The sequence below is a fragment of the Acanthochromis polyacanthus genome, chromosome 15 (assembly GCF_021347895.1).
Source record: "Acanthochromis polyacanthus isolate Apoly-LR-REF ecotype Palm Island chromosome 15, KAUST_Apoly_ChrSc, whole genome shotgun sequence".
In the NCBI taxonomy this organism is placed as follows: domain Eukaryota; kingdom Metazoa; phylum Chordata; class Actinopteri; family Pomacentridae; genus Acanthochromis; species Acanthochromis polyacanthus.
Window position 1 is genome coordinate 12,662,999 of NC_067127.1, and position 25,623 is coordinate 12,688,621.

The following is a 25,623-nucleotide window of genomic DNA, read 5'->3' on the forward strand; positions in this document are numbered from 1 at the left end:
TCATGAGCTGTGCTGAAACGTCTCTGTGAAGAGGCTTTGAGATATTCTGGAGAAAAGTGGAAACAAATAGAATTGTAATAAATGTTTAGTTCTTGCAGTGGAAAAGCTCAGGTTTTACTCCCCACCCCTTTAGTTTGACAGAAAGGAGCATCTTTGGCTTTTTCTTTTATTTTACAGAGTTTATGATGTAGCTACAGTAGTTTTCCACATAAACTAACATCTGAGCACAGCACAAGTAAAACAAGCGAGGGGCCTTATGCAGATGAGAACATGAGCTGATTAACTGTAATTGGAACTCATCACTCCTCATTGAGTCTAGGTGTGTCAAGGTTTAGAGCTGCAGGGTGTCTGTCTAATCTGTGTGTGATGCTGAATCATTAGCGGGGCGGCGCAGTTACACAACCCTTTGAAGCAGAAAGAAATGAAAAAATTCAGCTGTATTCATCCGTGACGAGACACGATGAGATTGACCGCAGGTTGTATGAAGACGTTGCCTTTTTTAATAGAGAACAAGCTCCATTATTCTTGACTCAGCATTTACTGCCAGTAATCTCCACACCTCGAGTGTCTGCGCTTGACAATGAAATAAGTGGGAAATTATTGTCAAGAATTTGTGACATGTGAACAATTCCTTGGTGTCCTCTCCTGTCTTACAGGTTGCAGGAGGAGAGCTGTCTGTTTTCACATTTGTGCCAGTGGTGCAGAAACTACCAAGTAAAAATATTATTACTGAGGAGGAGAGATCTGCAGCTCTGACTGGAAACCCAGATAAGGTACAGCAGCAGCACTCACCCAGAGAACGGCAAAGTGGTTTCAACCTCTGACTTTCATGATCTGTGAAGCCTTTACTGAAATGTACATTTCAGCTGAGTAATTGTGTGATTTTAAATGTGACTTCAGTTCCTGTTTGTGCTGCTAGATTGACCTTTTCAGGCTATTTATTTTGAGTCATCCTCTTTGACTTCACAATAATCGAAATTGACTCCAGATCGTCCCAAAAGTGAAGTAATTTTGTTTTGAGACCTGCAGCTTTCGGTCACAAAAGGTTAAAGAGAAGGAGTTTATTGCTTCCTTTTCAGAACCAATAGACCAGAGAAGCCTTTCTGTTCCACACACATTTTTCTCAAAATTACTTTTTTTTAAATCAAACTCACAAGCCTTGACTCATGACATTTTCCCACAAAGTACTTTCTCTTTCAGTGAAGAGGGAAAAATAACTTTGGATAACCTTTTAAAGGATTATGGACAACACAGTGAGTGGCAGATTCCCTTTTAACTTTTTTAAAATACAATTTGAAGCTAAAACTCTGAAAGGTCCATAAGCCAGAAGCTCTAATTCTGCAACTTGTAATCCTTTTCAAATGACTCTAGTGTCTGGTGGTTAATCATGTCCGTAGCTTGAGGATTAAAATGCACACCTTAGCCGTGGGAAAACTGACTCTCACCTGCAGCTTTTTAAACGTCATTCTCAAATCACGGAACAGACACCAGAAAAACTCAGTCAAGAAGAAAGGAGCAATATTATATAGATCTGTTGACTTTAAAGATTTCAATTTGACAACCTGTTGACTAATATTTCATTCAAAGCAGCAAATAATGAATAGAAAATAAGAAACATATTGATATTTGCTTCCTCCTGCATGATTTCCACCAATGTGTTCATGCTTTTAAAGATTATTTATTGATATGGTCTGATGTTATATATGTGTTTTATGCATTCCTGGAGCGTGACTCCTGCCGCACACCTGAATACATCATGTTTTTGAGATGTGTAGAATAATTCACCTCCACATCAAACATATTCCTGAGCAGCTTCAACTCAGATATTCTGCCTGCCAGTCAGTTTAAAACGTGTTTTTACACTGCAACACAAAAGTAAAGAATAAAATGTATCGTTAAAAGGGAAATATTCATTTACAATGTTTCTGCACTTGACCGGTTGTTATTTTTCCGACCTTGGACCTCACTTTGAGTAGGAACTAATTTAATGCACCCAAATGCCAACTAATAGTGAGTTGCTGAGGGAGTTAATGTGCCATTGAATGATCATCCAGCATCAGCATCACCACTGCAGCACAGCTCTGAGTGCCTGGAGTCAGTTTGCTGCCTCCCTGGACTTCAAAGATTTTCTCACTGGGGGTGCGGCACCATTGGCTTCTCAGCTTCCTCCATTTGCCACAGGAATGGCAGCCTTTCATGTTAACTGACAACATGCGAATATGCAGCTGCAACACTGTATTTTAGCACGTATCAAGGGTGTCACCTTTTCCTACGCGCACAATGTTGGGTTGTTTATGTGATTCTGGGTGTTTGAAGGCACCGTCACTGCGTTTTGTGTTCAGTTCTCTCTGCCGTGAATTCACCTCGGCTCCATTTCCACCCCATTAGTTTGTCCATCTCTAGCTTTCCACATTGTCACATTCTTGTTTTGACAGTGTTTTTTTTTTTTTTTTTTTTGTTGCATCAATGCCATCATTTTGAAAAGGCTGATTTCTGCAACACAAAAGAAGCACTTAGATCCTCAGATTTGACAATCCTAATAAAACTCCTGTTTAAACATTTATAATGAATCAAAAGTGTGCAGAACAGTTATATATGTACTTATTTTTTAAAATTCATATATTGTTAGATATTCCATTTTCAGGCTGCATGTGTTATGGTCCAATCTAATCCATTATGGAGCATTACCATATGAATGCATTCGGTGTTAAAGTTGCTCAATCTCTGATTATTTCATCTCTAGCAATTCTCTTGGACTCAAATAGGAAATGATTAGATCAAAAGGTCACTGTGACCTCACAAAACATGTTTTTTTTTTTGTTTTTTTTGTCATAACTCAAAAATTCATGAACTAATTATGACAGTTTCACACAAATGTCTAACAAGATAAAATGATGAATCCGAAAAGTTGATTTTATATTGTTCCTCAAAAGTTCTTCTCTGGCTGTGATTCAGCGAAATACCTCAGAATGGGAACAGGAAGGTATATTGTGACCTTAATTCACATTTGACTGGATGCTGAATTAGTGGACTCTCATTTCATTTGGTACCCAACCATCTGTGCTGCTGAAGATGTGTGTGAAGCATCCAGATTTTAGAACTTGGAACTTTTCTTTCTTTTTTTCTTACCTCAGCAGTAACATAACTCATATTAAAAGTGTTTCTTGCTGTAATTGCTGCAACTTTACATTTAGCTTTACTGGTCAAGTATGTGAACACGTATAAGGAAATTGACTTGTATGTCAATTTATGTAGGAAATTAAGTCTTCACTACATTTATTGTGTGATCTGGATGTTAACTGCAACTTAGCTCATTGGCAGAGATGAGACAATGATATGAAAATAAAAGGAGATGCAACCTATAAAAACTTTACAATAAATGTTACAATATTTCCCTCTGAAGTATATGGAGTACATGCAAAATAAAGAGTCTGACTTGCATCTTGCTGGCACAATCAGGGTTAACACTTGGTTCCCTTGAAATGAACTTGTCTTTGTGATAAAATGGGTTACTTGTGACATTTGTCATGGCAGTTTGTGCCTGTGGCTAGAAGAAAGAAACACAAATTCTTATACTTGACAGGAAAAGAATGGTTGCAAAGACTGCATTTGGCTGTCAAATTATCCACTTTGTGCAGTCAAGTTATGAACTGTCATCTTCACACTTCCCATGAAGAACAGAAAAAGCCTTCTGTTTGGAAGCATCATTAGCTCTTCATCACAGTCTTAACTGCTCAGCTCATATTTACAGACACCAAGATTAACACTGTGTCAGAGAGCAGCATCGGTTTCACGCAGCAACTCGAGCTCTGACTGAATGAGATGGTTATATTTGATTTTCAGTAAACCTCTTCTCTTTTTTCCCCAACATGTTTTAAAGTATAACAAAAAAAGAACACCCACGTCTCTGATAAAATTTCAATTATTCTTTTAAAGACTTGGTGAATTCTAAAACTTAAAGAAAGTAGGTAGAGAGCAAATCTGAAACAATTCCTTTTCCACGCTTTTTATCTTCACTCCTTCGGACCAAATTCCCACAAGCCTTTTTCTTGTATGAAGGTGCATTCAATGTGATAAGATCTGAACATTTTTGAATGTGTGGGCTTGAACGCTTCCAGAATGTACTTTTGATAAAGTCTCACGAAATCACAAAACTTGTCCAGCCGGGTTTGCTCTGTTTACCAGAATCAGAAACAGTCCAACACAAATCTGTGCCTGTGAGTCTTGTCTCAGTTCGTCCGGTCAGACTAAACTGGAACCTGTGTCTCCTCCAGTGCACTCATGCAGCGCAAAGTCGTGACGCACTGTTGATTTCCTCTTTCACACAGAATTTCATGATGCAACCACAAACACTTCTGTGTTACCAGGTATTAAAATTATCCTGTTAATAGTATGTAGAGAGAGCAAAAAATTGGTTCGACAGTTATCCAAAACATAGTTAACAGCTGTTTGCAGCTTAGACTGAGTGACATTTTGGCGCATTTACACGTGACAGATTGGCAATAGTCCCCGAGGTGAGAGTGCTTCTGTACTGACATGTTAATGAACAGAATGGAAATGTTTACCTGCAAGACATTCAACAGCTCAACAGTGTGCTTCAGAGCAGCCTTTCTTTTCATTGGATAGATATGTGTGCAGTGTATGAAACAGGTTCCTGTGGCCTTCCGTAGACTGTAACTGCATTCAAAGGGTTGACCATCAAAATGAAATATGATGTTGAGCAACACAATACTGAGCTAATTCTAACCACCAATCTCCTCATTATATAATATTTTTCATTCCTACTTCACCTGTTTTGCATCAGAAATTGCCTTCATCTGTCTAAATTTGTTTAGGTGATCAGCAGATAATTTTTTCTGAGGTCCATTTCGACATTTTGTTCTATTTTTGCGAAGAGAAATCTCATTTATTAAAAACAGCATTTAAGACAACTGGAATAAACAAATGTTTCCATTTGTTGAGAACTGGATTTAAGCCTAAATGGCACATCCACCTGTTCATTAGCTATATAAACTTTGCAATTTTGCATAGTTTTCTTTATATGTCAAACATTTTTTTCAGTATTTTTGAAAAAAAAAAGAATAAAAATGAAATAATATTGAAAATATTTAAGTGAATAGCCGCAAAACTGCAATTTTTAAAAGATCTATTTTGATTTGATAATTGTGATTTCATAAATATTTCCCTCATATTAATTTACTAAATAATTAATGAATTACTTAAATTAAACTTTTATTGTACTTCATGACATTTGGTTCTCTAATTTATGTGGATTGGCTTGTCAGATGAGGGATGTCATGTGTAATTATAGTAATCATTAGGATTCTATGAATACTATATCTTACATGAATATATATTATATATTACAATTGTTTTAATTATTCTTGGACATGTAAATATCTTTAAACATGAAAAAGAAATACATGACCATGTATAATTAAGGCTAGAAACTGTATTTTATTTATTACAATTACAGTTTATTTGATGTTAGATAGTTTCAGTTATTTTTACAGGATTTTTTTGACGGCCTTGCTGCAAGGATATAACTGTTTTCTTCTGTGTTGTCTACCACCGTACCACCAGAATAAACAAGTGTATTTATCTTAATTTGTGAGGAACTGGCCTTGAGCCAGAACTACTGATGGGTTTGAATTAGGGGAGTGACCTGATAGCGTGTTTAGGGTGCAGACCTTATGGGTACAAATGCCTTCAAGCAGTCAGTGCCTGCTTTGAATCCCAGCCAGCCTCTACTGCATGCCATTCCCCTGCTTCTGTCCTCACATTTCCTGTCTCTCTCCACTGACACAACAAACAAGAAAGTATTAAAAAGAAACACTTAAAATAAAAAATGTATCATGAAGACGATGATTTATCACTCTTTGCTGTTATTGCATTTTAAATCTTTCAACACAAAGTATGTTTTAACAACATTTATATATTTTAAAATTATTTTATTAATATTACTGGCGAAAGACAGAAATCCCAGTCCAAATCATTAGTTATATTAGGATGCAAAATTGCAGTGACTCATTACCAATTCCCTTGAAGTTCTAAATCTAACTACCTCTGACACATGGCACTTGATAATAATATTGACATAAGCTGCCATTTATGTTGAATACAGTCCCTGGAATGAGTGTTATTCTGGCAGCCTTTAATTTCTTTGATTACTGCCCATCTACTAGAAGGCAAAAGAGGAGCTCAGATAACTGAAACTTGTCATTATATCATGTATTTTTAGAAGCATAATTTTCATACATGTGGGAGTTCATGTTTTTAATGATGCGTGTTAGGAACAGCTATTCACTGTAGCTACACGCCTATATTGTCACATTTACTGCTCGAAATCGACCTCATATATTTACAGTAACCTATGTTTGTCTGGATCATGTGGAATTGAATATAATGGTGCTATTTTCTGTACTAACAGCATTCATTTCTGTTTTGCCGATTTAAAGTTTTGGCTCAATTCAAGTAAAATTGTCAAAAATGTTGACTGACTGCACATCAGACAGCTATGCCTTTCAATTTCTATTTTGTTGTTGTTTGTTTGGAGGTACGTGCCAGTAGAAAGTTTCACAGGTTTGGTTTCAGGTTAAACAAGGTGATGCTGTGAACTCTTCATCCTCTATATTACCTTTTTTTTAAATTTTTTTTGCAAAGTTGTTGTGGTGAGGAACTACTGCCATAATTGTGTTCACAGGGCGCTGATATCGTGACACCAAGGTCACATCCTGCGTCATGCCGAACAATTAATATATTGTACTCGGCTCTGTGATCTCAGCCATTAAGTAGGTGTTTTGTGCCGTTTTTGCTGCAGTATAAAATCCTGCACTTGTATTTGAACAGCTCAAATCACAGGCTGGAAGTAGAGAAAATGCTTCCTGTGTAGAGTAACGCACTTAGAAATCGTACATTAAAATATGAAATTTAATTTGAAATAGTTTTTTTTTTTTAACACAATTAAGAGTGGAATAAAGATGCCGGCTGTCTATGGAATGGATATTTTACGATTTACTTCAATTGGTTTCTATACTCGTCTATCTCCTTTGTTAGAACACAGCCTGCAGTTCAACCTAGTTCAGTTAAAAAGTTCCTGAAGTTTTTTTGTGGCTTTCTGTCACAGCTGAGTCAGTTATCACTTCTCAGTTAACCGAGACGTGCAGAAATTTTTTAAATAGAATATGATTAGAGCAAATGCTTATTTAGCATAGTTTTAAAATGAGACAAGCAGATTAAATAGATTTTGGTAGAATATTGCAATTTTAAGCTTGGATTTCAGTTCAAAGACTTCCAGAAAGTTGAAAATGTGACGATTCTCCCTGTTTTTGCAGTTTCTGGCTCTAGTAAATGCTGTAATTTCTCAAAGACGACCTGCTTTTCAAACATACTCTGGATTTAGCTGCTTCCATTATTTAAATATCAACCACTTAATGCAGTCAGCGAACATCATGCTGATACTTTATCTGCAGTTTGAAAATAGCAAAAATTGTGTGAATGTACTGGCCTACACTTTAGCAGACAAAAATACACAGTTATAAAAAGACAAACTAACTATAGTGAAGATTGGTTTCAGCTGGTTTGGATTTGTTTCTTTTAAAGACTCTGTCATTTCAGCTACTGGTGGCTTTAAAGCTGTGTGTGTTCGCAGACCATGTGTCAGTTGTTCACTTCTGCACATGACGCACCAATGTCAGCAGGACATGTGCGTGTACATGTGAATTATATGTGTGGGAGATGTGGCGTGGTGAAACCAAGCACACCCCTGAGCTCAGACAGGCTCACTGAAGTTCACCTCGGGTTTTCTCGGGTTACACTTGCTCAGTTCCTCCTAAACATTTGCTTCATTTTCTCCTGTCAGAACGTGGCAGTGTCTCATGAGGAGACAACAAGCATGTCGGACGGGGAGATTTTCAAAGCAGAGATAGTCTTTATCAAGGACTCTGTGGAGGGGAAAGCAGGAAACATAATCCAACGGGAGACAGAACCTCATGTAAGTACAACAGGAGCACTCTCAATGTCATGAGGAAACTGCGACAAAAGCTTTTATCATTGACAGTTTACAATGTAGATGTATACGTGTGGAATACTGTACAGATGTGTGTCTATGAAAGGGATAGTTTAAAATTTAAACTGTGAATTTGGTGAAAAAGCACCATCATCGGTTTATGATAAAAATAACAAAACTGTCCAATGTGTAGGTTTATTTCCTTTCAAATCTGACAGTTTAATTGAATTTTAATGGCAAGTTAAAATGCAAACAGTTCAGGTTTCAAAGTGTCACCTTTATGAGTTTATTTTAGTTCTCTCACAGTCAAACTGATGGAACTTGTTACAAAAATTAATTTGCAGGTTCGTGATTTTTGTCAGTGCGGCTTTTCAGAATTTGAAAGAAAAAGTAATTTTCTGCTGTCTGAGGTGTGAATTTTCGGATAAGACATGTTAAAAATTAAAAAGAGAACTTTTTTTTTTTCAGATAAAACCTTCACCGGTCCTGGTGAGCCTGACTCACACCAAAGCCTCTCCATCAGCCGGGTCTGAAAATACCCACAACCACGTAGCCGCTGTGACGGCCTCTATGGAAACAGCTGTTGATAAACACAGGGGCATTTCCCAGCGGCGGTGTCACGATACCTCTGCACATGCTGAGGTTAGCTTGGGTTGCTTTGCAAATAGAAAGTCTGTGTCAGAAGACAGAACAAGCCCCACAAACTCCGCAGATCTGTTCCCCACCCCGGCTTCATCCAGAGAGTCCATCCTCTCAGAGGACTCGGACAGAGATAAGAGCTGGTCTGCTGCTCAGCTTTCCTCTGTAGCCTCTCCTGTTTCTTTCAGCCGCACTGTTTCTCAATGCTCATCAGTCCGCTCGGGCGTCTTCACCCCCGCTGTCATCCAGATCAAGAGGCATTTTCTGGCTCCTGGCTCTAGTCTGGTTAACATCCCTCAAACCTGCTTGTCATCCTGCGAGAGCCTGACCTCCTCTGTCTGTCTTGAGACTTCTCCTCCCCGGCACCGGCCTCCGCTCACCCGACTCTCCCTCCTTACTGCCATCCTGAGGAAAGGTCGTCTTCCTGTCCTGTCGCCTGCTCCACAGAGGCCTTACACCCCCTGCTGGCCTGTTAACCCTGTGACCCTGTCCTTCTGTAACGCATGCTCAGCAGCCTCCAGTGTGGCCTCTATTCCTCTGGAGTTTTCCTCTCTGTACTCCTCATCGGCTTCCATAGATAGTCAAAGCCACATTCACAGGGAGGCGAATCGGTGCTTCACTGCTCCTTCAACAGTGCCGCAGAGTGAGCTCAGCAGAGCCTGTCCTCAAGTGAAAAGATGCTGGGAGCAAACTCACTCCAGCAGCGCGCCTACATGGGAGCGGGTTGTTTCACCACCACCGGTGAAGAGCAGCACTCTACCCAGAGCTCCCCTGTTCTGCTCAAACTTCAAATCTGTTTCTTCATCAAAACATGAAGCAAAAGACTGTGCAACCTCCAAAAAGCTGCCACACACACACGTCTCCAGCTCCCCTGAGCTGAAGCCCAGCAACACTCACATGTTCCTCAAGGGCCGTGCAGATAACAACCTCAAAAAACTCATCTCTCCATCCACTAAACTTAGTAATGAGCCAGAGACCCCTGTGCCCCAGAAATGGAGCCACCAACCAAATTCATCTCTCTCAAAGCTTCACTTGCTTTCTCAAAAGCTGAGATCTCCGCCTGTCTCTCCTCCTCATCCTCAGCCTTCACATGCCACAACTTTCTCTGCTCGCACTGACGCAGCATCGCCTCTCCCTGCTTTACATGGGGGATCAGAGAGAAGCTGCCTCGACTCCAAAAGTGTCCCACCATCTCGGGGTTTTCACAAAGCCAGCTGCCTGTCTCCTTCCTGCTACACACCTATTGTCTTTTCCGGGTGGCCGTCACCCACCGACTCCCCCACGCCTACGCCCTCTCCTGCTCCTCCAATCAGAGACCTCACCCCGTCCCCTTCTCTCTCCCTGCGCTCCACGCCCTCCCCAAGGCCTGGGAGTGGAATATCAGACTGCAGTGACAGGGAGGGTAAAAAAAGAAAGGTAGCTATGCTATCCTTATCATATGCATGACCTGTTTAAACTGAGGATATTATTTAAGATCTTCTCCCTGACATACTGTTCTTCTAGTCTGTGCAGCTAAAAACAGCTTTCACTCACCTGATATGAGGACATGAAGCTCTGTCCTCTCTGTGTGGGGCTGTTTTTAGATTTCTGTTTATCTGTTTGTCTGCTGTCACTCATTTATGCTCTTGTAGCTCGTTGCTTCGCGGAGATTTCCAGTTCCAGTGACACATCTGAAATGTAGAAGGCAAAGAGGGGAATCTATCATCAGAAAATTGATCCAGCAGCTTTTTAAAACTTTGATTTCTGGGCCAAAGTATTTCTGACTTCGAAAACAGAGTTTTAGAAAGCTGAAGTTAAGTAACACGACTCAGAATTCTGAGCGCAACTATCAGGAATTCAATTTATTTCGAGTATGCAGGGAAGTACATGTCGATGTGAGACTCAGTCATCTAGTTTTCTTGCCTGTCAGTGTGGGAAATGGAACTTGTTGACATTTACAATCTGTCAAATGAGCTATGTGTGCAATACTGTTGTGGAAGCAGACGAACACACTTTAATGCTGCTCTTACTGCTGGGCATCTTCAGTGTGGCCGCTTTCCATGATTAGAAGCAATGTGAGATAAGGCACGACTGACAAATCCCTGTGAGACATTCTGCAAAGTTTCTTTCGTAAAATTAGAACAGTTGAATTCATTTACATCTCTTGTCTGCTCTGCTCTCTCTAAACTCTAGATGCACAGGATTAAGTCGAGCTACAAATCGCTCGCTGCAATTCCCACAAACACCCTCCTGCTGGATCAGCAAGTGAGTTCACTTCATTAGACTCTCATTCCACTAATACATCTTATCATCCTGTTAGATTTCCTGCCTTATAGTAGGAATCCGTGCGTGAACAAATGTGTGTTATGGGTAGCATTGTGTCATTATATATCTGGAAAAAAGGATAAACCTTAAGACTTGTTAGGCTTTATAAAGAATGACATTTTATTTTGTAACTGCAAAAATGTAGTAGGCATTAAATAAGGAAACTGAAAGTGTCAGTTTTTAAGCCTTATTAAAAGTAAAATCAGCCTCAAACGGACAAGACTCATCATATTGCTGTATTCACATTGGAGTATGATATATTTACAACTGCAGAGGAAGCCCTGTCTGCCAGGAATGCAGAGTAGATAAATAGTTCCTGACTGGAGGAGGCACTGAAGCGAATGGTGTGTTATCTCTCAGATAGAGCGTTATCTTCGACAGGCAGCTCGGTGATATTCTGCCTCTTTGCATCCACAGGTGATAGATGAGCAGGTAGAGAGAGAACTGAGCCCTTGTGACACGCCGGACGGAGGAGTTGCAGACACTCATGTCGAGGTATTACTGCACAAGTGCATGCTGCTTTTTACTGAACACTTCACACAGCAGCAGACATAATTCTGTCCTCTCTACAGATGTGCTCACCTGCTCAACTCCGGCAACAGTCAGAGGAACTTTATGCTGTCATTGACGAGATATTGGCAAATTCCACTCCAGTAGTGAGTTCGGATATTTATATTAGTACTTATATAATTAAAACGTGTACAAATATGGATTCATAACGCTAGAATTCTGCTCATTCATGTGCTCTATTTACGAAACATTTTCCCTCACTGCAGTCCTCCAGGTCATCGACTCCCAGTGCTGGTCTGCAGGTAAAAGTGTGTTTCTTTTACATCGTCTCACAAGTATGCTGAGCTCATAAGCACTTAATGCTGTGAATGTGATGATCAATACGCTTATCTCCTGTGTGAGTCACAGTAAAAACATCCATTTGTTTCTATATCAGGGGTATTTGCCTCTCTACTTGTGTACATGAATAAAAGATGAAATAATTACATGCACAGTCAGCCAAGAAATAGTCCAGCATGTAATCCTGTAAAAGCTTGTCAGTTTCATCTGATTATTAAACAAGATAAAAAGATGTAACGCCTGAAGGAGCCACGGGGGCTGTTTCTGACTTCATGTTAAGCCAGGCTAAGTGGCAGCTAATTCCAGCTTGGTATTCAATGCACAGATCTGTGAGCAGCTGAAGTCTTCTCATCTAACTCTTGTTAAACTACCTGGTATTAGACAAACGTATGTCCAGACAACATTAGTTTGTAATGATTAACCCAAAGCAAGTGGGATTTGAAGGCTATATTAAAAAAAAAAAACTCCCCAAAATTGCACTCGATTCTGCTCAAATTCCACTTGATCTTGAACTAATCGTGTGCCATGTTTTATCGAGAAACTTCAGTAAATCCAAACCTAAAATAATGATATTTTGCACTTTATTTTTCACGTAAAGAGTTCACCAAAATGTGACATAAGAGGAAAAAATTCTGCGATCCTCAGGCTAACCAAGAAGCCGTAAGTGACTTAACTGTGACTAAAAGTAACGTGACAAAAATTCTTGGATTTTTCAGCTGAACTAGGATGAGCTGCAGGCTGTGCTGTGCTGCACAGAGCAGAGGTGAGATTAGTATGGAAATGAATTAAATATGTGCGTAGTAAATGATCTCTAATATATAGCATCACAATTTTCCCATCTTGTTATAAACCTGGAGGCACCGGGAACATGTTGACTCCATTTTTAAAAATTATTATCAAAAGACAGTCTAATTCCTTTTGCTTTCTTGTTAAAGTTTTATGGCATTGTAACTGAGCCATGCTACTTCACAAGTGATTTTTTTTTTTTAGGTTATCTCTACTTCTGAGTAAAAATGCAGCTAAGAGCAAAAGCTGTTCAAGTTAAACTCAAAACAAATATGCACCAATGCTCAACTCTGACATTTTTAAATGACAAAAAGTCTGTTTACATCAGGCACTCAAACAAATCCAAACATAGATGCATTTTCATCATATGAATAAATCACTGGCTATGACATCGTGAAACATTTTCAAGTGTTGCTCTGGATGCTCCATCATCCTTATTGAACATCTCTCTGCAGCAGTACACAGACAGTGTTGAATGTAAGCTTTCAGCTAAAATAAAATAATAACCAAACATGTAAATCATTAAAGTCAGATAAAATAGAAATCTCTAGATGCAAAACTGCAGTATCTTTCAGACCACGGAAGTAAGTCCACTGTGCTGAAACACAAACTGGAAGAGGGATGAAAGTGAATTCTGTACGTATAATCATCAGCAGAAGAAACGAGCAGACATCTGTTCATTATTTATCAAAGGAGAAACCTTTTCGTAATTTTCAGAAAACACAAATGTCGACGTCAGTGGAGGTGAAGCAGACACTTGTCCAAGAGAACAGAAATTAAAACATGTAAATTTCAATGATTGGCCAGAATAAAATAAAGTAACTATTGCACAAGAAGTAAAAACTAGAACACAATGAGTCCCTGAGTCGTGCCAACAGATGAATTCTTTTCATCTGCTTTGCTGTCAATTTTGCCAGAGTGATGAATCATTTCCAGATGAAAATCTTCCATCCTCCCACCACATGACTCTTGGGTTGTTTTGCTTCACTTTGCGCCTCTTTTTCTTTTTCACTTTCAACAGAACAACTCGTCATTTCAAAAATCCTTGGGACGTGAAACCAAATATGTGAGTAAGAGTCTGGTAATTCTGTTGAGTGAAAAGTACATATTTTGCACAGAATTTCGCCCCCACAGGATCTATGTAGCCACCAACTGCTTTCAGTAGTTTATCATCAGACACATTTAGCCCTGCAGGACTGAGCTGTTCTGTCACGTCAACATTCTCAAGAAAACATGACCCATCAGGAATTTCGGTTCTTCAAACTCACAAAGCTGACGTTGCCGGCTTGAATCAAGATTTGGTCTTTTGGGGGGTAAATGCTGCAAACAAACAGCATTTGGAGCACTTCAACTCCTACTTCAACAGCATTAAAAGAATAGTCTAATGTTTTTGGGAATTATCGTGAATGTTAGGAGTTATCTGAGCGAGATGAGTGCATCAATGCTACTCTCTCATGGTTGAGCTCATTGGTAAAGGGAGGAAACGGGAACAACACATGGCTCATTCAGTGTTAAACAAAGCAACTAAAGCTCACCGAATGCACTTGTTCTTTTTAAAGACGTGGTCAGGCGGTATTCAAAATGCATTATTGAGGAATTTGCATGAATTTAAGCCCTTGACTGTTTGGCTTTTCTCAAACAAATTCTCCTCTGGTCTCTCTCCTTCTTGCTCTTGTCTCTGCATGGTTTTTAAGTAGATTCATAAAGCCTTAGTATAAAGGTTTTTGGCTGCGTCTTTGGATCTAAGCGCATCTTTATACTGACTTTCTGTGCAGTCATTCTACTTGGAACCCTCCCCACCGAAACAGTAATGGATACTCGGTGATGTAAAAACAACAATTTGTGGGTTTTTGGGTGTTGTTTTGAAATTTTCTCATACCAATCAACAGTTATCCATTCAGACAGTCACTGGGATCTCAAATTATATCCCACCTAATTTTCATGTAAATTAAAGAAGTATTTTATCCTGAACTCATTTCACACATAAATTCTGTTCTCTGAAAAGCCTGCACACCAGTATTGTCAATTATAACTGGCATTTTAACTTTTAGTGTCAAGAAAATGTTAGAATAGAGTCAGGCTGCATCGTTTTTGTGTTCACGATGGATAGGTTAACAGAATTTGGGTACATCAGATCAGAGGGCTGACATTTACGCACATCTTAGAATAATAATAGCAACCTACTATTTCCAGTCCTGTTTGTTCTCTCTAATCATCTGATGGTTGCAAATATCGCCAGTACGTAAAAGTAAGAAAGTAAAGTATCTCCAGTAATCCATTGAATGTCCAGTAAAGCGGTTCTGATGCATTCAGGTACCCTTTTGAATTGACAACAAGCCTGCAGCGCCTAAAGCACTCTTTTCTTACCATTTGCATTTTTGTGGACAATATTAATAACTGTGTTCATTCTTTTCCTCCATTTTGTTTATTCAGGCATCGTTATGCAGCTTACACCCTTCTGCCGGTGTGGAAAGGAAACTGATGAATTCTAAAAAGGTACATGTTCACTTATTTGATCAAGTCATTCTGCCACTGCCACCAATGTTGTGAAGTCTCTCGGAAAAGTCACTAATGAGAATGACCTCCTCTCTGCTATCAAACCGAATCTTCGTATCCAGACGAAACCCGGGGTCATTCGCCCGATGACGGCCATTCCACGACTGACGGTGGAGGAAGAAGAAGAGTTTCGCTCAAATCCCTCCAGGCAGTTCGCTGTCAAGCAGACCTTAAATGATAAGAAGAAGGTAGGACGACAGCTTTTGATCACATTTTGTTTCATTTTAGGTGATCGCAAGATATCAAAGTCACTCCTTTTGTGTCTCTAACTTTCATCCTGGAGGGCTTGAAGTACGTCTCCTAGAAAAGAGATTTGTCTCATGAATTTTCTAACAGAATAAACTAACTGTCATAAGAAGTTTGACAGTAAGTCTAATTAATTATCCACTCTGTAATCACATACTTTGAATTTGCAGTGCAATTTGCTTCTATATTTGAAGTCGCCTCAACCAAATCAGGAAGAGAAAGACAAAGCTCTGTTAGAGTTATACATGTCATTCTAACTGAAATTAATACCTTCTACAGTATATCATGACTTCCAGCAGTGCAGAGCAATATGTGTAGATCACGCTGTTAAACATCGTTTTACTGCTTTTAGAGGAAAGTGAGTCAGCTCCACAGAAGTTGGACACTCTGCAGCAGCTACTCGTTTATCATCTCCTCTCCCCTACTGTGAATTTCCATCCCCTCTCTAATCAGCCAGCCTTGTCAAATTCTCTGAGAAGATGATTTCTATTTCCACACAACCCGCTGAGCTTCTGGCTTGTTTCCAGACCTCTTCTTGTCAAGTAATAAGTACAGAAAGATGCTAATGCTCCGCTCACTATCATGCTGCAAACCCTGAAAGCCGGGTATTTAGCAGAGCGTTTCTGTATAGGGACTTCACTGCTATTTGAGACGATTCATATTTTTAAAAATAACAGTAAAACTTAATTCTTCATGTTTTGTGCAATTTACTTGCCTGCAGTGAATCAAACATGAACTAAACTCCTGAATACATGGGAGCCTTTGTCAGCTTCCAGTGAAACATTTTTCTTTAAATTTAACATTAAGTATAATTTACAGATGTTGACAGTGGCCCAGAAAATACTTGGAAATCATTAGTACTAAAAATGTTTCTGAATCATGAGCAAACACTGTGAATGTGAGCACAATCCAAAGCTAAAGTCCTTGTTGATTTATTATCTGTTAGTTGAATATTTAGAATATCCCTCCGTGAAAACAGTCCCTTCCCATCTTAAAATGACTTAGATGTCACTCAAACTTGTTGCTTCCTCTAGAATGCTTTGATCTTTTCCATCCCTCCCTTTCTCTTCACTCACATCAACTCAGTCTCAGCAATTTACTCCAAATCTGCCCCAACACTGTAAAATTACTCTTCACTGCACTGTGACAAATTGCAGTATTGGGATATTTCTGCCACACAAGTTTGAGCCACTCTGAAAAAGATTGGCTCCTTAGCTTTGTCAAGTATGAAATCCTGAAAAATCCTCAAAATCTGTGCTCTGAGTTTTTCAGACATTTGGGGACGCTGTGCTTTGAAGGTGCACAAGTTCAGCCACTGTGCTGACTGCTTGATTCGCTCTCACCATAAAAAAAAACCTACATATTGACATATTTACCAGGAGGAGTGGTAAAGCTCCTTGTGTAATATTGCAAAACACTCTGGACCATGTTAAATGTCAATGCCAACATGATTGCGAGGCAAGACGACACTTCCAGTGATGAGATGTGAGCATTTCATCATGTCAGTGAATACATGCTTTCAGCCGTCTTCCACAGCAGAGGTTTTTTTTTTGACACATCACTGATTTTGACTTACGAGACACTAAATTGCTTTCCATGTAAAAGGAAGGCCAGAAAGAGTAGCAGTAGCACCACATTTCTGATGTAGTTGGGTAGATTATTTATATTCTGTATTGATTTGGACTATTCAACTAGCCTAGCCGCGCTAGACAACCCACGGCAACGAATTTAATTCTCTGCCAGGGTCGACAACAAAAACGACAACAGTCGTTGAGCTCCATTAGCACCGACTCTGAATAATCTTTCTGTTAACATGTCTGTAATATACTTGAGCTTCACCCATTGACTGTATAAATAAGGCTTCACCGAACTACCGCATCCTCTGATTTCCGGCGCTCTAGGAGCCTATTCGTTGCGCTGATTGCTTGTATACCTACCCAATTGCTGCAGAGTGATTTGAAAGACAACCTTTTAGCCCGCCTCCCTCCCTGTCGAGCGTGCCTAGACCCTTGTGCCTTCAGAGCATGGGTCTAGCGCGGCTAGGCTACCATTCGACAGTAATATGCAGACTTTTGAAGCCATGGGGTGCTTTGTAATATTCGTATTCAGAGTTTAATACAGTCTGCTCCCCACCACGGCTCGGTTGGTTGGCTTTATGTGGATTAATTACATGTTATTTAATCTCTGCTCTTTGATTCATTGCTTGAGCTGATCCTTAATTAATGTGAGCTCATGTTAATTAGCTTTAATGTACACGCTGTTGATGTTGCAAAATTAAATGCTGGATCATGCCGACAACCTTTGCTTCTGACAGTGTGGATTCAGGATATACTTCAAAACAGCTGTTAAAGTTTGTGTGATTTGATACTTTATGGAGTTTTTCCACATTTTTGATTTGCAACAATGTCATGTCTGTACAGTAAGTGTGAAGCTCCAGCTGTATGAGAGTTACCTTTATAGAGACTGGAAAAGAGGGAAAGAACAAGCTTTAATTTATCTGCCTTTCAAAGTGTGCCCATCAACACCTCTGAAGCTGAGTGAATAACACATTTTATTTTGGTATTGGTACAAAACTGAAGTGTAAATTAACTGACGGCACCTATATTATCCACAATATGTCCTTCATACATGTTATTTTTATGGCATTTGCTTATTCTTCTTTTTGATCAGTTTAAAATTTACTTTTGAGTGATTCTGGCCATTTGTTGCGACTATTTTGTGGCTCTGGCACAGGAAGATGCTCCCTCCTACAGTACTTAATTCATTTTTATTTCACTGTAAAACACTAAAAGGCAAAATGTATTTCCACACAGAATGAAGATACTAGACACAAATAGAGCAACTTAATATATAAAGACTGTGATTTTGGAAACTGCCTGTCTAATTACTGGCTGAATTTATTTTTGTAATGACCATAAAGTAATGTTCTCTTGTTGAACTCCAGGAGCCTTTAATTACAGCGGGTGAAAAGTTTTTAAAGAGCTCAGCAGTAAAATTTAACTTTTATTCCACTCCATGATGTCTTTTTCTACTTATAAAATGAAATCACGTATGAGTGCCCAACATGAAAATAAATGTATGAGCACAGATTTATTAATTATTAAGACTTAAGTGTGGACATTGGTGGTATAGATATAAATGACTGGCTGCTTCTGAACAACTTTAAGGTGAGCTGAGGGTCATTCAATGGAAAAAAAAATCTTACTACAAAAATAAAGTGAAAGAAAATCTGAAATGAGGAGAAAGTGTGAAAACATGTCAAGACCTTCCTTGCAGACCTTGGCCAGAAATTAACTTTTTCTATTCGCTTCAAACCATTCAACCGTCAGACAGGTTCCCAATATACTTTTCATGTGTGAATCTTAGAAATGCACTTCACAGTTTGTAAAATTAATCTGACAGTTTTGAAAGCAGTTTTTATTTTAAAAAAGCGCTTCATCAGAAGATTTAACCGATCGGCTCACATCATGACTCTGTTCTAACAAAACTTTGGGGAATCTGCATAATCTGACGGCCCACACTCACTCTGCTGTTCATTTCTCCGCTCATCGCCCCTTCATTTTTCCAGATTTCTGTCCTTATCTTAATTATGCCACCGTGTCAGGCTTCAGTTGGCGTCACGGTCTATGTATATCTCATATCTGAGTCGTCTGTATCTTTAGTTTCTCATTGAGCTGCTTCATTATGATCCACGATGAATGATTTCTTGCTTTGATTTGGCATATTTCAATTGCCAAATACAAAAATGTGACCATTTTGTGCAGAAGATATTTGAATCAATCAGAACTCAACAAGTCTGAAATGCATTCATATTTTCATATTCGCATTCAAATTTCAGTCACTTTGCTGAAAGAAGGGAGCTTTCAGAGCCACAGTCTCAGATCTCTGTTATCACAGAAGGCAGACTGACAGTACAAAAGATGTGCTGCAGTATCTGTTGATAAAGTGTTGCAAGTACAAAAGTAATTAAGAGTCACTGTGAGCACTATTTGACAAGAGAACTGTTGAGAGCAGGAGAGGAAGTCGGAGGAGATGGCCAAAAGCTCAGTCAATTAATCTGAAGGAGACCGCAAAAGCACCTGTCAGCCTCACTGACACAAATTCCAATTAGGAAACTGGAATTACTGCTTCACACCTTTGTGCCTCAGCACCAGGAAGTTAAAAAGGGCTTCCTAATAGAAAACTGGGGATTTTCGGCTTTCCCCTCTCTTTTTCTAACCTAAGTGCAGCTACGACATAAACTTGCCACAAAACGCAGATTCCTTTAATCTTTTGGGTATTTTTTCAGTTGTAGGCTGGAGGAGAGATGATGTTGATGAGTGAACTTCTTCAAAGTGATATTGCACGAGTGGGCAGCATGTGGTCTACATGAAGATGCAATTTCAACTCATTTGATGTTTCATATAAAAGTCCTAAATATGGAACTATATATTCTGTGAGTTGACAACAAGAAGCTTGCAGGTCACCATGGTGGAGGCATTTGTTTGAGTTAATATAAATATGAAATTGTGCTTCCTGCTGCAATGTGCATGACGTTTGGGGTTTGCAGCTTTGACTACGAGCCAGCAAAAGTAAAATGTGGCCCCTGCCCCTCTAGCATATAAACTGTAACATGCAGTTCTTCTCTGCAACAGCAGCTTTGGGATGCAAGTTATCTTTACCAAATTTACTTGGATCAGAACTTTTCTTATTGTTTGTTAAATCTAAATCTTTTTTTTTGTGAGAAGTCATTCTAATGACAGGATATTTTTTTTTACACTTGACACAATGATGCTGAAAAGGAACTTCCAAATCAATGTCTTTTTTTGAATTAATTTTTGAATCTGATACTCATTGCAGCTTAAATCTATTTCTGTCCAAACTCATGTAGTGAAAACTTCAGAGGGAAATATTAGACTTTTTGCTCTTTATTTTCAAATATTTTAGGGGCTAACAAGTCAAGTACAGTCATATTCATCAGACAAAAACAACAAGCTGCAAGTTCTAAAACATGGATGCATCCGACACATCTAAACCTGACAAGACAGAACGTCCGTACAATCACCACAGTTTGAAGTTGGGCATCCATGATGTGTCACCTATTGAGAATTCAACCAAATGTGAAATACCCTCTATTCGTTACTGAGTTATTGAGCTGAATAACAGCCAGAGAAGTGTTGTTTGGAGTGTAAAAGCTGTTGCTCCCTGCTGTTGGTCCTGGAGGCCTCCACTGATTCAGAGCACTCATGTTTCTGTTCCCCAAAACTGATTAAATGAGAAGAAGCTGCTACAGCCCATAGATGCAAGCTTTAGTTTGTGTGTCTTTAGTCAGCAGAGGTTGACTCAGAGCTCTGCAACATCACAAATCAAATTTCACATGTTACAATTCTTTCATTTCTCCCTCATATTGTGGACTGTTCTTTTAATATACAGTAGGACATGCTGATGCAATTTGACAAATCAGAAATGTTTCCTGAGGTCACTGTCTTTGTGGTCTTTTAACTTTACACACTCAGGCGACCATGGGGTAGATGAAGGCCCTGCTTCTGTCCATATAGAGCCACGCCACCCTTGGGAATCTATTATGTAACATTTTGAAATGTCTGTAAAGATACAGCAAATAATGTCACTCAGATATGAAATATGTTGGATTAATTTGTGAAAAACAAAATTTGCCAATAGAACAAGTGATAAGATATTTAGAATACTGAGATCTCAAAACTAGCTGGGAAAACTTATTTTAAGCTATATTTTACCTGGATTGTCAAGCTTAGGTGTCTTAAAATAAGCCAGATATGCTAAAAAAAACAACAAAAAAACAGTAGTAGTACTAGTTTGAGATGCATTAATCCTCCTGTTGTGCTCATTTACGGGCACCAAAAATTGTGTCCTTGTATGAAAATTTAAAAAAAAAAAATCTGCAAAAAAATTTCCCCAAAATTCTGAAAATTTGCAAAACCTTCAGGAAGAAGATTCCAATAATTCCTTAAGTTTCCCTTAAAAGTTTTTTCAAAAAATTTCTCCAAATTTGGCAAGAAAATTTTTGTAAATATTTTCAAAAAATGAGTAAAAATTTTCCAAAAACTGAGTAAAAATATCTAAAGTGATTACATATATCAGCTAAAGTTCCAATATATACACAAAAAAATCAAAAACAAGTAAAAAAGAAAAAAATCAGGAGGAACATAAAGAATAAAAACAGAACAAGTGTTTTTTTTGTGAATGTTCTGAAAGAAACATTTTTAACATTTCTGATTTTCCACCAAAAAATGTTAAACAGTTTCTCAAAAATATTGAAAATGTGGATATCAGAAATTTCACCAGGGAGATGTTTTTTTTTTTCTACGTTTTCAAACTTTGAAACGGGTCAATTTTGCCTTGCAGGATGATACGACGGTTAAACTTATTTTGAGTTTTCTTGTAAAATTCAACTCAAAACAAGATCATTTCAAGATTGTTTGACTAAAAATATTTAAGATGCATTGTCTTAAAACAAGTCCCTCCATCTTGCTGAAATGTCACTTAAATGAGTTTCTTAAATCAAGTGGGATGAGACATTTTTACTAAAAACAAGACAAATAGACTGAGTTTTTGCAGTGCAGATAACGCTCAAGTGCAGGGCGAGAGACAAGACAAACGTAAGAAAAGACAATACTGCACAACGAGAATAGTTCGGAACACAGACTACACCTAGAAGGGGGTCACAAACAAAATAACTAGCTAAATGCACTCAGAATACTAAAGCCTTCTGGAGGTCAGGTGGAATAACTATCACCTGGGTAATACAAAATACAACAAGGATTAAATTAGCCCACAATAGGTAAGACCTAGGAAGAGCAGCGGGAGCTATCACAGCAAGCTCAAAAGCACAAGGACTGAACAACTAATTGCCTAAGCTAGATGTTACAGAAACGGGATACACTGCAAGGCCTGGCTCAGAGATTAAACGGGGAACTTAGCTGACATCAAAAGCAGAGAGGAATCGATGGCATGTGGCATTGCAGATGGATCCAGGACTCATAGATTCAGACAGCAGAGGCTTGGAGCGGAGGAATCCAGGTGTGGGTCCAAACAGACAGGAGTCCAGACTGAAAGGGAAGACAAATGGAGTTTAACAGAGCCAAGACAAGCAAGCTAGACTGAATCAGAACTGGCTGTGACCGTTCAATAGTCCGGCAACAAGCGGTGTGCAGATTCTGTCTTAATGGTAGCAGAGGTAGAAGGCTTGATTACTCTCACCTGTTCGCTAACCCTAACCCAACTCCTGCTGATTGTATTGGCAGCACCTGGCTGCCAGCACACCTGAGGAGAGAGAGGAAGTGCTGTTACACACAGATTCCAGGTTTATATTATGAAAATATCTGAATGGAAGCTTCTCTACATGATTCTTGAGCTGCCCTGGAGCAGTGAGCATTTTATTTTTTACTTAAATACGTCATTATGCACAAAATGGCATTTAAGTGTTGTAGCTGTATGCTGTGGCTCTGGAGTTGCATCTCAGATACACCTGGGTCAGCACAGATAAAATGTGAACCATTGTGTTGATTCTCAAAGCACAATAAAAGAAACACAGCACTGTGTTTGAGCAAGGTGATTGTACTCGATGCCAGTATTGTGATTCACCTTCATCCTGCTGCTAGCTGGTATACCAGAGTGGGTTCCTCTGTCAAACACCACCCAGTCACATCTAAAACAACAACAATAAGCAGTTAATGTGTAATTGTTTTCTACCTGCTGCCACTTCCTGCTGCTAAATACTGCAAGTCCAGAATGAAGGAATTGCTTTTTTTGTTAGTAAAAGAGGATTAATCCTCTTTTTCTTTCAATTTACAGTGTGATGATCACTGTGATATTTATTTCCTGACTGTGAGATGACGTAAAATACATTCACATGTGAATCTTAAACAGGACATTGACACACATTTCAGTTTTTTGACATGAAAACCTAGAGATGTCAAACACGGTTAGGAATTTTCCTTTTTTTTTTTAAACAAAAATAAGTTCTCATAAAAGAGCAAATTGTGATAATAAATGCTAATACTTGCTGATAATTCATACAGGGCTCAGCAGCATACTTCATCGTTAGGTGATTTGTCCATTGAAATTTTCAGATTTATTTATTTATTTTTAATCCATGAAACCTCTGATTGGAGTCACCATCCAGTCCAGAAAAGTAGCTGTCAATTATAATCAAACTCACATTGGATATTCGTCTTCATCAGCAATTTCATGGTGGGCTCAAATGAGTCTAAATGCGAAATCTAAACTGGGAATTACACGGTCTTGGCTGATGTTCTTCATTTTTCCGCTGCCATTCTGTTGTTTTCATTTTCAGGCAGAAAATACCCATCCTAAACCTGGAGGGATAAACTGGCACACAGGTTCAAAGGGCAAAACGCTGAGTGAGGAGAGGAAGCCTGAAAGAAGAAGTCCTTTGTCTATATGTGACCTGCAGATCACAGAGCCTGAAGAGCAGATCAGCCACCTTGGGAAAGATGCTTTGACATCTTTCAGTCCTGCTGAGAGGCATATGCAAGCTTTTGAAACTCATATTTAAATGCTTTTTTCCTCAGTAAACAATTATTTGCTTAGGCACATTCAGTACTCAAGGCAGTTCCGGCTAACGGAGAAATGACAAGTTGATTGCACCTCGTCAGCATGAATCTCCATGTGGTTGTTTACAGGAGTTGGCAGCAAGGGTTTAGTTCGCCTGATGATAGAGCTGCACTGACCGTTTGCTAGTTTCCGTTAACGACTTAAAATGCGTTGCCGTTTTTGAAACGGTGGGTCGTTAATTTCAGACGGATATGGACAAAAGTAGTAATCTTATTTTTTTCTGTGCTCATTGTAGCTTCGTCAGACAGAATCTCCTGAATATGGGGTAAAAAAACCCCCACAATTATAGACACTCCCTCTAGACGAAGAGAGACAGATTGAGAAAGTAAACACATCTGACCTGATTTGCACTTCTGATAGAGTACACTGACACCTTAAAGCTGCACGTCCTCATCACAAGTTTACGATAGATGCATGTAAATAAGGAAGCACATTGTTTTTATATTTTAATGCAGATCGTCTGCAGGTATTTCAGGATATATAATGAGAAAAATAGACATCACAGAGGATAAAGTTATCTTCATGCACTTTCTCTCAAATGTTAAGGTTACCCTATACTTTAATGTCGAGCTGACACCATCCTCCAGACTTTTTGTTTGAGTCGAAGCATCACAGAATCCAAAGCTTGATGGATTTGCAGTGGCAGAGCTAGCAAATGGTCAGTTTCTGAAAAGTAAGCCAAAGAAAAGAGAGAAAGTTTCATTGTGATACAGCCCTGATCTTCTTTTTCTTTTCTTTTTTTAAAAGTAAAAACTAATTTTACTGAGAAAGACACGTAAAAAACCTACTGTGTGGCCTTGTATTGGTCTTGCAGAGTGTTTAATTCACAAACTATGATCACAGTCACTGCAGTACAACATTATATTCATGCAAATGATGTGACTCACTGTAGAGAAAAAAAGTGTTTTATTATTACTAAATAATTTGAAGAAAAAACTGCAATGTTTAATAAAAGAGTTACCTACGTTCTCCTGTGCTCTGAGTTTTATATCCTTCAGCTGTTTCCATATCAGCCAAGAAAATAACAAGCAATTGATTTTAAAGTCTGTTTGAAATAACACAACTTGAAAAAAACATGTAAAGTAGGAACTTTCAAAGAGAATCTAGCAAGTATTTTCATTTCTAAAGCAAAAGGGTCCTCTCATTGATTTCTCTCTTGGATTTTCTTGTGCCTGATTTAAAAATCCTTAAAGAGAAATCGATCCTTCAACCTGAGAAGAGGCTCTTGGACAAAACAGGCATTAAGCAGCAAGTGTACCCACAAATCAGTTCAAGAGTGTTGGAGCAGCTCTATAAAAATATCTCGAACAGCACTTTGTTTTCGGCACAATACGTGTTGCAGGGAGGCAGGATGAAAACTGTTGCTTTCAGTTCAGTTTTAGTGGGTTATTGCTTAGAAGCGTAATTAACACAGGAGGCAAAACTGCAGAAAATAGGTGAGAAAATAAGGAGGAAAATGTAAGACTGTTTAGTTCTTTTTTTCCTGTTTGTCCAACTGAGTTTGGGTTTGAAATTGGTCTCATTGTTCCTGTGTGTCTAAACATTAAACTCCATGTTTAAATGGATGCAGCCACTTATTTGTTAGTTCTGATATTGTATATATTGTAGTATTATTTATTTAGTTTGGTTAAATATTGTGT

The 25,623-nt window shown here is 38.7% G+C and overlaps 1 protein-coding gene across 1 annotated transcript; it reads left to right on the forward strand.

Annotated features, from left to right (window-relative positions):
- Nucleotides 1-10,770: 10,770 nt before the first annotated feature.
- mlip (muscular LMNA-interacting protein) lies at nucleotides 10,771-24,950 on the forward strand. Its single transcript, XM_051960508.1, has 8 exons — nucleotides 10,771-10,891; nucleotides 11,369-11,446; nucleotides 11,524-11,607; nucleotides 11,728-11,763; nucleotides 13,608-13,652; nucleotides 15,020-15,082; nucleotides 15,205-15,330; nucleotides 23,703-24,950. The coding sequence occupies exons 1-8, from the start codon at nucleotides 10,820-10,822 to the stop codon at nucleotides 23,922-23,924; spliced, it is 726 nt and encodes a 241-aa protein (XP_051816468.1). The 5' UTR covers nucleotides 10,771-10,819; the 3' UTR covers nucleotides 23,925-24,950.
- The last annotated feature ends 673 nt before the right edge of the window (nucleotides 24,951-25,623 follow it).

Bases quoted from the DNA above. Each gene is read 5' to 3' on its own strand.
- mlip (XM_051960508.1), top strand. From the start codon at position 10,820: ATGCACAGGATTAAGTCGAGCTACAAATCGCTCGCTGCAATTCCCACA. The intron at 11,447-11,523 runs GTATTACTGCAC...TCCTCTCTACAG, and splicing joins TTGCAGACACTCATGTCGAG to ATGTGCTCACCTGCTCAACT. The intron at 11,608-11,727 runs GTGAGTTCGGAT...CCCTCACTGCAG, and splicing joins TGGCAAATTCCACTCCAGTA to TCCTCCAGGTCATCGACTCC.